The sequence below is a fragment of the Natator depressus genome, chromosome 18 (assembly GCF_965152275.1).
Source record: "Natator depressus isolate rNatDep1 chromosome 18, rNatDep2.hap1, whole genome shotgun sequence".
In the NCBI taxonomy this organism is placed as follows: Eukaryota; Metazoa; Chordata; order Testudines; family Cheloniidae; genus Natator; species Natator depressus.
The window spans coordinates 4,556,690-4,569,465 of record NC_134251.1 but is presented as its reverse complement, the minus strand read 5'-3'; the positions used below and the strand labels follow the sequence as shown (position 1 = coordinate 4,569,465).

The following is a 12,776-nucleotide window of genomic DNA, read 5'->3' as shown; positions in this document are numbered from 1 at the left end:
GTTCCTCAAGCAGGGTGATGTGACCCGATCACTACCCTCCATGGCTCCCCACCTGCCACTTGGAGGCTGAGCCTCGCCCCCATCCTCCCCTTGTCTTTGTCCCCTCCCTGTCCCTTCCACTCCGCCAGGGCTCCAGCCTGGCTCCCTCTCTGGCCCATCACACATACTACCACCACTCTGGGTGGTCCGCCAGCCCCTCCTCGTTATCCCTCTGCAGCAGGGGCAGTTGTACAGTGTGGGGCTGAGAGTCATTGAACGAAACTGTAAACCCTGCATATGATGGAAACCACTTTAAACCAGGGTGTGCGGCAGGACCCCCTTTGCCCCAGTTCCAGCCCCACTGCTCTGCAGTGTGCTGCTGCCAGAGAATCCAGACAACTGTGAATACAGCTGTGCATCCAACTGGCCTATTCTTACTCCCATTCCCTTTCCTCAAATGCCTGTCGTTAGATCGTGGGTTTCTCTGAGCATCGGACGTTGGTGTTTGGAAAGTGCCCAGCATGCAGTGGGCGCTGCTGCTAATGCTAATTAACATTCATGATGATGATGGGTCAGCGCCTAAGAGATGAACATCCAACAGCAGAACTTCCTCCCTGGCCAGCAGGGTCGGGATGGAATTTGGGCCCTGGATGGTGGTAGTAGAAGAGCACAACTGAGCTGTGCACAGAAGCACTGAATTCTGTTCCTTTGCTGTGTGTGAACAGAGCTGCCAGCAAGCTGTGGAAATGGGCCAGGTTCTTCCCTGGTGTCGAGCCACTGAGTTCAGGCTCTGTGGGCTTCAACGGAGTTGGCCCAGCAGAGAGCCTGGCCCAGGGTTTTTTGAATCCTCAATGTGTAATGCATTTCAGCAAAAAATGATTCATTCTGCAACATGTTATTCATGATTCAGTATTGCCCTGGTTAAAGCGTGTCAGCCCAGGTGAGGACCAATACCTGCTCCATGCAGCCAAGAGCGACTAGTCAGAGCAAACGGCCCACAGCTGCACAGAATCCGTCTGCAATGTTTAGTGAATTAAAACGACATCAGGATCATTCTTGTTTTGTATATAACTCTGCTGCACAGACCAAACACAGACACACTCCCTGCTTGGAAGAACTTAATGGGCTCACGACCGATTTGCTAACTGAAAAAGGGGGATGCTTTTCCTACAGAGCAGCTCATCTAGCTATGCACCTGTAGAGAGGCAGAGACAGCCCGGGGTAGGGGAAGTGGAGAGTGCTGTCAATTCCTAGTCATGAGAGCAGCTTGCAAGAAAGATTCCCTTTCCCTTTGAGCTCTCCAGGGGGTACAAAGGGAGCCATAAAGGCAGTGAAGAACTAATACCAGGCTCTGACATCTATAGATGTGACATGCTTATAACCTTGGCACACGAAGCTAGAAACCGCGTCAGCTCTAATTAACAGCATTCAGAGGCCTGGTCTACAGCTAACATGTAGGTCAACCGAGAGGGTGTGAAACATTCACACTCCTTAGAGATGTAGTACAGTAGACCTAAGCCCTAATGTGGACGCTCCTCGGTCAATGGAAGAATTCTGCCATCAGCCCAACTACTGCCTCTTGTGGGGATGGATTCCCACCACCCCAGAAAGCCCGCAGCAAGTGTACACTGCAGCACTACATTGACAGAGTTGGGGGGGGGCAGAGTGTCCAGGCGGCCATCTGTTCTTCTAAGGGACCTATCCCCAGGAATCAGCCAAAGGAGAGCGAGTCTTGCTGAGGCTGGCACCAAGAGTTACATCCAGCTGCAGAGTGAACTGCTGTTAGCTAGTGCAGACACCAGTACTGGCCCCTGTATACGGTGTTGTCGCACTCTGTACCACCAAACAGCATCCTGGAGCTGCCATATTCACCCCTGTCATATAATTATGACATATTTCATACAGAACAGGCCAGGTAAGATATCATATGAAAGGTCATGATCTGCTGAAACCCACTGTTCTGTCCAAATATGTATAGCATCGGTGTGTATGCCGTTATGAGACTTTTCTGTACGGTTGTTACTGAAATATGCTGTAAATTTGAGAGTCTCTACTGCCAGGTGAACCACTCCCAGGAGGGTGTCAACCGACCACTAATCAGCAGGGGAGGTGGAATCAAGGAGTTTACAATTCAATGACAGTGGTGCAAGCACCACACAGTGGTGACTGCTCAGCTCAATGACTCAGCTGCACAAGACTACCAGGGGGATTGCTCAACGCTGTGACTCAGCAAAGCCCACCAGGACATGTCTGTGCTTGTATTTTCCAGGCACATGGTCTGAGGGTATAAAATAAAGGACAGTGGCATCATTCCTTTGCCTATCTCCTCCCCCATCTATGCTGGAAGCAACAAGAACACTGGAAAGATAAAGACTTTAACTGAGGAGACTGGTCCAGGCTTAAGGGAGAAGCCTGTGTATTAAGAACTGTAACATCCAGTGGGGTGAGCAAACTGCTTGGTCCAAATACTGCCTACTCTAATAAGGCTTAAGATTTAGACCGTGGGCTTACCTTTCATTTTCTTTGGTAACTAGCTCTGACCTTTTATGCCTCCCACTTATAATCACACAAATCGATCTGTCTGTAGTTAATAAATCTGTTTTATATTTGACCTAACAGTGTGTTTTGGTTGAAGTGCCTGGGAAACCTCAGCTCGGTTTACAAAGGCTGGCGCAGGTCCTCTCCACATTGAGGGAGGGGCGGACTGGGTAATAAACGTACACTGGTCAGGCTTCTGACCAGGGCAAGACGGTACAGTTCTGGGGTGTAAGGCTGGGGAGCTGGGGGGAACTGGCTGGTGCGTTTCCCTGTGTGATTTGTGTGTGTCTCAGGGTAGCTGGGTGTGGGGCTCCACATGCTGTTGTGCTGAGTGATCACAGCGCCTGGAGGAGTTTGTTGCTTGTCCCTAGCAAAGCACTGTGAGAGACAGCCCAGGCTGGAGAGTTAAGGGGGCACAGCTGTACCGCAGTTCCAGGTTGTACTCTGGGGATCCCATCACAGCTGTATCTACTCACACACATCACATACTTGTGGCCGTGCACCACACAGCACTGCAGGGTACAAGGCAGACACCAGGGGCAGAGGAGGCAAGGAACTTTGCAGACACAATCACAGCTTTCCTCTAGACTTGCTACAGGAAGCATGGGCCAGCCACTACGTGGGTTCAGCTGTGGAACCCCGGGGCTACCCCTGTCATGCCACGTGTCTAGTCATGGAGAGCCACAAGGCAGCTGCAGTAGAAGAGCGGCCCACAGCACCACAGATTTAGGGGGAGGGGGAGGCTCTAATGACTCTAATCTCTTTGCTCTGCCAAGATAAAGATTTGTTACTGCTATTGCCTGGCAGAGGTCTGTCTCAGGGCCCGGGCACCTGGGGTGGAGGATCTGACACTGGATCTGCACAATGGACTTCCGATAAGAACAGCAGGGTTAGTTACAAATTACCTAGCCAAAGGTGACTTTCTGCCTAACCGGCCCTAACCTCCCCCCACCCCTTTACACACACCATGGCACCAGAAACCCTTTGCTAGCAGCAATAACTCCCCCAAGACACCCAAGGAAGAGTTAAGCCAACGATCCTAGGTATCCCAGGATAACACTAAAATCAAAGACACCAGGAGAGGTGGAATTTAAGAAATGAGCTCTTATTCTGGCTGTTCTCCCAACTCCACAGAACTCTGGACTCCCCAGGGCAGAAAACGGTCTCAACAGAGCCTGGGTCTTTTCCAATGTGATTTTGAAGGTTCTAACCCTGCGTCAAGTCTTGTAAGATGAATGACACCGCTTGCGTGGCCCCTAAATTCAAACAAAGCCCAGTGTCCCTTGTAAGCAGTGTCAGGATGAGCTCCGCCCTGACATCTGGTGGTGAGGTGTGGCAAGTTGGAAAAGAACTTCAGGGGCCGATCTCATTTGCATAGGCACACCCACCCCGCCTAGAATGAGGCCATAGCTGCCCAAATGGTCACTTTGGCTGCTGTGGGATCCCCAGTGTCTCTGTTATTGGGGCAGGAAGAATAAATTGTTATTACCCTGATTATGGGAACTGTGCTTGGAACTGTACTTGGCCTTTTGTTATGATGGAGGGACTCACCATCAACTAAGTAGCACTCGCTAGGCAAGGGTCATGGGTTCCAAAACTGTGAATTGAGAGAGGTTGGGGACAAGTATTAATACTTGGGGGGGGGGGGGGGGCCCCTTGGTAAGGGCCTTACATGCTAATCAATCAATCTCTCTCTCAACCAACATCAAAGCTAATTTTGATTTCATTAGAAGTCTAGCTACAGGCTGCTGAGCTCACTTTGGGCTAATGGTGCACCAGCACTGAGGCTCCCCTACTACAAGCTGAATTCACCAAAGAGCTGAACTGACTAAGACCTGAAATCACTGAGTGTTGTGTTAAGTAGTGGGGGAGCCTGAAGATATATTGTGGAGTAGTTTGTGGGATGGCTGCAGTGCCTTGTGGACAGGCTGGTGGAGCAGTTCATAGGACGGCAGGAGCTGCTGGTGGGATGTGGAGCAGTTCGTGGGACGGCGGGAGCTGCTTGTGGGCCGTGGAGTGGAGCGAAGGAGTTTGTGGGGCGGCTGGCGGAGCGGAGCGAAGGCCTATGGAGCTGTGGGGCGGTCAGCTTCAGATCATGTAAGGTGCCCCTTACCCCCGCCCCCATCTCCACCCAGGTTGGGAGGTAAAGCTCTGCAGATAAACTTTCGAACCCTGGGGCTGCCCTGACCAGGGACAGAGACTTTTGGGTCATTGGACTTTTGGGTGATTTGGGGTTGCTGGACTCAAGAACCAAAGGGAAAGGGCATGCCCCAATTTGCTTGGGGTGGGTTTTTTTGCTCATGGGTTGTGTTATGAATCCTGTTGGTGGTGTTTCCCCAACACAATGCCACATTGTTTCTCTCTGTTATTAAAAGGCTTTTTGCTACACTCAGACTATGTGCTTGCGAGAGGGGAAGTATTGCCTCTTGGAGGCGTCCAGCAGGGGTGGTATATATTTGTCCCAGGTCACTGGGTGGGAGCTCGAGCTGGTTTGCATTGTGTTATTGGAATGGATCCCCTAGATATTGAACCCTTGTTGCTGCCAACTCTGATGGGCAGAAGGGTTACACCCTGTTTGCAGAGTCGAAGCTCTGCTCCTCTAAAAACCTCGCATGAAAAACCAAAAGCAAACAAACCTGCACAGAGGGGTCTCCCAGGGAGCCCAGTGCATGCAGTGCTGTACACACGCAGCCCCATGCCAGTTGCGCAGCCTGCTACAGGGCTATTGCCTGCTCACCAGACTCCTTATCACAGTTTATACAGTTGGCAGCATGAACCCCTTCCTGGGGCGGGGGGGCTCTTGGGGAAGTCTCCTCTACACCCCTGGAGGCTGCAGGGGTAGCTCTGGTTGATGATGGGATTAAGGCGATAACCTTGTTTTATACATCTTAGCGTCTCTCTTTTGTTCGCTTTGCTGTCAACTCCCTGCCAAAGAGAAGTGAGAGACGCAGCGCTTAGCTATGCAGGAGGGAGGGCTCTTCTCTCTGGCCATGAGCTGCTAACAGCCAGTGCACGGAGCAGCTCTCAGCTGCTGGAGGGACATTCCCAGCGTAAAGTCGTAGCTTTTTACAAAGCAGGTTCCTTGCCTGTGTCATCAATAACACTGATGGGGATAACCCACCCGGCTTCCTGACCCGCTCACACGCTCAGCCGTTCACACGGCCAATTCACTTTCAATGTTTCCCTCAGCTTGGAAAGGAAAACAGACCAGGACGTTTCACGTCTGTTTTGTCAGTTTCCAGCCAATGTCACTGTCAGGTTCCTGTGCCCTAGCACAGTGCTGCAATGTCTGGATTGCAAATGCAGCAAGGTAGGGTGAGCAGATGTCCCAGTTTTATAGGCACCTATTACCCCCCACCCCTGTCCTGATTTTTCACATTTGCTATCTGGTCACCCTGCTGCAGGGGAATGTCTCCTTGTGAATAAAAGATCAAATAAAATAAATAAAATCCCTCCCTTACCCACTGGAATTTATAAGAAGGTTCACGGGACCATTTCTGCTGTGAGAGTTCATTGTGCAAACCCTATATTCTACGGCTCATTTTGACCTGTTGGTATCTTTGCCCCCAGCCCTCCCCTTTAAGAGGTAAAGAGAGACTTACCCACACAGAAATCTCTCTGCTCTTGGTAGCCGGCGCTGCACACACATTTCCCAATGGGCACCAGCCATTCCCCCTCAGCACTGCAGTACATTTTGGGGGTGTCTCTCTCCTCAGAGTGCCTCACACATTCGCCCCGCACCTCCACCAAGGAGGAGGAGTCCGCCCCGGTAACCACCTCAGAGAAGGACGCCAGGTTCCTGACCATCGCGGGGCACTTCTTGTAGAATACCCGGACAGAGACGATGGCAATGCAGGCCCCTATGTCCTGGAAAGCCAGGTAAAAGCCCCGCTTGCTCAGGGGTCCCACGCCCCGCACCTCGGTGTTGAGCTTGAGCCGCCTGACCCCCAGGTCTACGCTGGTGAAGCTCTCGTCGGCTGCTATGGTATCAATCTTCACAAACTGGCTCTCCCGGGTGCTGGTGCCCAGGTCCCGGTCCGACTCCAGGTAGTAGAGATTGAATGTCTCCTTGCAGGTGCCCAGCACCCCAGGCATACTGTTACAGTCCCGCAGGGTGAACTTGATCTCAGCATAAACCCGACGGGCACCGTCCCGTTGGACCCAATTGCTGCGCAGCCAGTTGTTCTGGTTTGGGGTCATGACATTACAGACTTGGTAGGTGTGGATAGGGGTGAAAAATTCATCCATTTCATTGATAGAATCCCACTGCGGGACAGAGGGGGAGAGGTTAGTATGAACACGCACATCAGCCATTCACTGATACAAGCCCTCGGACGGGGGGAGAAGGGTGAGTGTGAACATGCCCTTCATCTCCCCAAAACAGAACGGTTGTAACTGCAGCTGGATGAATGATCTTTTATGAATAAAGCTGATTATGAATTTAGGGGGACACTTTGCGGGTCTATGGGATTTAGGTGCACAAGCCCTGTTTAAAGCCGCTGGGATTTGTGCTCCTAAATCCCTTGGGTGCTTCTGACAAATCCCCCTTTCCTTGAGCCCTTTTGCTGTTTTCAAATTGTTGGCAAACTGTAGCCAGACAGCCAGCCCCCCCTCTCAGACCAGCATTGCTGGGAACACACGGGAGCCAAAACAACAGCGCACTTAACATAAATTCCAGCACAGCCTTTAGAAGCACAGGTGTGCTGCTACAATGTGCCTCTGGGAACATACACAACGATTAGGCTCACAGCAGACAGAGAAGCTGTAACAGACATGGCTCTTAGCCCCTACTAAATAGCGTGATGCACACACCCCAACATCCTAGGTGGGAAAATATTTACCCTAATAAAAGGAATGTCCAGTAGTCGAAACTTATTGTTTCTCTCCCTTGCAAGTGTAAACTACTCTTGCGAGAGCTGGCGTCGCCCAGACAGACCAGCCCCAATTTGGCATAAGAAAGGAGAAAGAGAATAAAGGAGTACAGAGGTATAAGTATGGGACCTACAGCACCATGATTTTTGAGTGCTTTTCACTATCTATCTGCTGGTCAGATAAGTGACAGCCTCCCAAGGCTTCTGCAGCTAAGAGGGTCCCTAAGCCTTGTCCCTTATTCGTCTTTCCGCGGAATTGAGTGACCGATCCTGGCTTGGCACCGCTGGAATCGAGAGATGCAAGGAGGGTAAGAAGCACCCACACCTGATCTCCTATTCTTAGTGTACACATATTTTGAAATAGAGCTCTATACTTTTTCTTTCTTTGGGATTGTGGCTTCAGTTTTGTAATTTGTTTGTGTGTGTAACATCTCTACATTTAAATAAGTAGGCACTAGCAATTTTGTAACCACATGATTAGAATCTAGTTTAATAAATTTTGGTAACCATTTGTGCATAAGCCTGACTTGTTTCTCTGGTTTACTGTAAAGCAGCCAACACAATTAAAGAACCTCAGCCGTTTTGGCTATAAAGCCTGGCCATTAGGTGAGAGTACTAAGAGCCTAGCGTTGAGTTGTGCCGCCTCCACGGGGCAAACTCTTGGGGCGCCTGTCAGTCAATCCTGACTGCCCACTGCGAAGGAGCTCTGAGCTCTAGCAGTTAAAGTCACGGGTGTGGAGAGGCTCTTAGTGCTGCCATTGGGGCACCTGTCAGTCAGTGTTGACTGCCCACTGCGAAGGAGCTCTGAGCTCTAGCAGTTAAAGTCACGGGTGTTTAGGACCTTGGGGCATCCGTCAGCCTAGCCCGGGCTGCCCACCGCGAAGGGACAGTGCGTCCTAGTGGTTAAAGTCACGGATGGTATAAAACGGGCATAGCTGGCACCTCACCAAACATCCTTGGCCATCGGCTAACACAAACCCACCCTGATTTCCTTGGGCGTGTTCCCTGTTCGTGAGGATTCACCAGAGTTCCTGGGAGCAGATCTCAGGTTCTGGGAAGCTCACAAACCGTCCACTGCAGCTGGACACGGTTAGTAATGGTGTGTGATTGGTCCCTTCGGTCCCAGCTTCTGCTCCCTGACTGGATGACAAACATTTTAAAGAGGTGACTGTTGAATGACAAACAACAAAGAGCAAAAAATGAAAAGCACACAAGCTACCTTTCCTGCAGAGTTCTGTGACGTCGGGACTGGAAAGTGCATTCTTGCATCAATTAGCCAAGCTCCTATCCCTGCCAACAGACCCGTTCCAGCTTCCTTCCTGCCCCTGGCACCGAGAGCTGGCACATGGGGCCTCTGACCAATCTCCTACCTCGCTTTTTCTCCTCCTTAACTAAAGGAGCACATTGCAGGTTGCTTTTTTTTTTTTTTGGAGGGGGTTCCAGAAATCAGCCAGAGCCACCAGAAGGGGCCAGGTCCTGGCATAAAACAAAGGTTTGGGCTCCAGAAAATCTGTAGTAATAATCCCTGCTCAAGCCTCCCTCTCTGCGACTTGTTTGCTGTGCCTAGTAGAGGCCCTAGACTGAGGGGCAGCACAAGATGTCCTGCTGCCATCTAACTCGCAAACACTGCAGCTGCAATGAGAGAGGCTGACCGGAGAGGTGCCTTGGGACTCTCCCGTATCTTCCTTGCACACTGCTCCTTGAGTGGCTGCCCTGACCAGTGATCCCCCCAGACTCAGCCATCAGCACAGCTCTGAACACAGCCCGGTGAGTGACTGTCATGCTGAAAATGGGGCTCTGGTCTGGGGCTCCTCCAAACTTACCTGGTCTCCTGCCTTGCCACCTCCCACTCTTGTCCTCCTCCCTCTCTCTCCTTCCACCGAGACTAGCCCCATTCTTCTACTTTCTCTGGTCCTGAGCCCTAGTCCCTCTCCCCAGCCCAGGGCATCCCAGCGCACGCCACGGTGCCACCCAAGTGGAAGCCCCACAGGATGCAGCAGTGGGGCCCAGCCAATGGGCTGAAGGGCCCAATCCCCCAAAGGCAGGGATCCTGTGTGTCTAGGTGGGGAAGGGAGGGAGGGCAGGAGGGAGCCAGGAGCTCTGGAGCAGAGACTCGTTTGAATGTGGTAAGGGCTCAGACCCTGCTGGGAGTGGGCTGGAGCTTTGGAATGATACTGCCCCCACCCCCGGACGCTGTACTTGCCCTTCGCATGAACTGCCAGAGAGTGACATGCAGAGTGACACTGGGGGCAGGCCCCTGGCTCAGCCATGGCCCTTGCTGATGCCTTGCCTGCTACGGAAGGCCTGGACTCTGTCAGGACACTGGGGCTCCTGGCAGATCTGCCCAAGTGCCACGGACACTATAATACTTATTGCCACGACAACAATGCCCCGCCCCGTGTTTCAGCAGTGGTGTTTGAACTCAGGACCTTCAGATCCACAGCAGAGACCTCGACCACTAAAGTCGAAGGAGTACTAGAGTAGAAGTAGCAGTAGGCTGTTACCCTGTATGTGGAGGAGCCGCTAGAGGGCAATATGACACAGGGTGCAAGCACGTTTCACTAGCAAAGATCTTTGAGATCTGAACCAAGCCCTTAGAAATGTCACTTGTGTTTCAGAATCTGACCCCTGAATCCATGTGTGCTGCCTCCTACCCCCAAGGCCTCTGCCACAAACCCACTTCAGCTCAAGCTCTTTAACCCAGACACCAAGCCCATCAAAATGGCCCTGGCCCTGTCACCCCCAGATGCTGTAAGCAGCCGCATGGGCCCTGCTTTCCCAAGGTGCAGGACATGCTGGTCCCTGGAAGTGCGAAGCCACTTGAGCTGAGAACTCTCAACTCTGCTTTGCCAAACCGCATATTATCCTGTCTAGCCCTGCTGACCTCAGGCCTGTTGGCTCCTTCTGCACCACATCATGTGAGCACATGGTTAGTAGGGATGGAATGACACTGGGACAGTTCACGCTTCCTACTGCCTCTATCTCCAGCAAAAACAAACCTCCTTTCTGGCAGAAATTTTGCATCTCTAGTCTCCTGCAAGAGGAGAACTTTTTTGCATCTCACAAGGTTTAAGGAGGGTTGAACCTCCAACTTCCAAAATGCACCTGCAACTTCCAAAATGCACTCACTTCTGGAAAAGTCTCCTAACTTTCTATTGCTGTCCTAGAGCTCAGACTTGCCTGGAAAAGAGAGGAACTTCCCGTGTGTTGCAGTCATTAGGCCTCAAGGAAAATGAGTTCAAAGGGGATATTGAAATATGCTGATGCATAATTGAAAAGTTAGTCACTCGCTCTGGAAAAATGAACTTCTGCTTACTACAAAAATCACCTCCAAAATTATACAGCTGCATTGAGGCGTCTCGTGCATCCACCCCACAGACACCATGTGACGGGCATGTTAGAAATATGCCCAGGATGGCATTCAGAAAGGCCATGTGTCAGCTGGGTAGGACCGCTTTCCGACCCCAGCAACTGTGCAGCACCAGAGAGAATGGGTATGTCTACCCAGAAGTTTATGGGGTGATTGTAAAACCATACCCTGCTAGCTTTCATCTATCTAGCCCAGATAACAGTAGCAGTGAAGAGGTGCAGGCTAGCTGCCCCTGTACAAGCTCATCGGCTTGCTAGCCTGCGCAGGGTCCAGGCCGTGCACCTTCACTGCTATTGTTACCCAGGCTAGATTAAAGCTAGCTTTGGTATGCCTACCTGTGCTACAATCAGCCTAAAGTGCAGTTGACATACCCAGTGGGCGCAGGACTCCTGCAGAGTTCATAGCCCCTGCCTCTGGCTACCCTGAATTGTAGGGATTCCATCTTCAGCACATTTGGGGACGTGGAGTGAAACTTAACAAACAAGCCTCTGGCAGCTGAGCATTCTGGCTTTGTCTTCACTGCAGGGTTTACTTGAGTTATCTGCATTCAGGTTAACCCCCCCCCCCCATAGAATCATAGAATATCAGGGTTGGAAGGGACCTCAGGAGGTCATCTAGTCTCCCTGCTCAAAGCAGGACCAAATCCCCAATTTTTGCCCCAGATCCCTAAATGGCCCCCTCAAGGATTGAACTCACAACCCTGGGTTTAGCAGGCCAATGCTCAAACCACTGAGCTATCCCTCGAGTTAGTCCAGCTCCAGTGAGAGTGGACACACTGCGAAGTAACACTGGAACTGCACAGAGCGATTGGGTCAGCAGCCGATGAGCATTAGCCTGCGCCCCCAGCCAGGGCAGCCAACTCGAGGTCAGGCTTGTCTACCTTGCACCACAGTGCAGCCACGGGAATTGCAGAGCGCACCAAAGTGTTGCAATCTAGCTGCCCCATGTGGACACTGCCGCACGAACTAAAAGGCACCTAGCTCACGTTAACACAGTCCTGTTCGCTAAGGTGAACTAGGTACCTGTTAGTTTGTGCCAGCAGCATCCACACAGGACAGTTCAAGTGCAACGCTCTGGTGCACGCAGCAGTTCACACCCCCCCGTGGGCCGCACTGTAGCACACTGTAGACATAGCCTCAAAAGTGCAACACACTCAAGTGAAAGGTTTGTGTGTGGATGGGAGACAGGACAGGGCCGACACTTAAGTTAACTCTGCAGTGAAGACAAGGCCTCAGCAGGTTATAACTTGAACTAGCAGGAGTCTAGAAATCCTCAAAGAAAAACGGAACCCAACCTTCTCTCTGGCCTTTTGCCCCAGGCACCACATCCACTTCCCATTGACCAATGGCTCACAAAGACAAAGCGGCAAACCCAGTCCATGATTACAGCCCCTCTGCCATCATCCTGGTCCAGGACTTTGATGGCCTCATTCACTGATGCAATCGCTCCCAAGCCAATGCTCCAGATTGGCCAGTTGAACTTCTCCACATCCGCCATGATCACATGGAAAACACCCCACCAACCCCCACCTAGGCAGGCTCCTTCCCGATACACTGGGGAAGAGTGAGGGGTCGTGTCACTGCATCAGACCAGGCTGTTAGTATTCACACAAACAGAAACGCATTTGTGAAGTAACAACATGGGGTTCTCTCTCTGGGGTGAGAAAGGGCTGAGTTAAGATTGGTAAGTGAACGTTTCCAGCCCCTGTTCGCCCCCAATCTGCCGGCCCTGTCCAGGGCCCTGTCCTACCAAAGCAATAAAAAGAGTCAGCAAACCCCATGGGCCCAGGGGGAGCTGAGGGGACAGGAGCCAGGACATGTACCACGCTATAGCACAACACAACACAGCGCTGGAGGGAGTGGCACATCCCACTACAGCACAACAGGGCACTCCCCTCCCTGGAGTGAGTGGAAAGCCGTTCTCCAGCGCGCAGGGAAATGTGCGGGGGAGGACGCTAAAGCCATTGTCACAATTCATTGGGCACAAACGACACCAATGTCTGTTTTCTGTCTTTTCCC

At 51.7% G+C, this 12,776-nt stretch overlaps 1 protein-coding gene across 2 annotated transcripts in view; it reads right to left on the bottom strand.

Moving 5' to 3' along the window:
* EPHA8 (EPH receptor A8) overlaps positions 1-12,776 on the bottom strand; it is a 136,318-nt gene that overhangs the window by 78,683 nt on the left and 44,859 nt on the right. For both annotated transcript variants that reach the window (XM_074934118.1, XM_074934117.1), the window contains exon 3: positions 6,120-6,783. In XM_074934118.1, the coding sequence (XP_074790219.1) occupies positions 6,120-6,783 (664 nt within the window). The remainder of the gene's footprint in view (positions 1-6,119; positions 6,784-12,776) is intronic.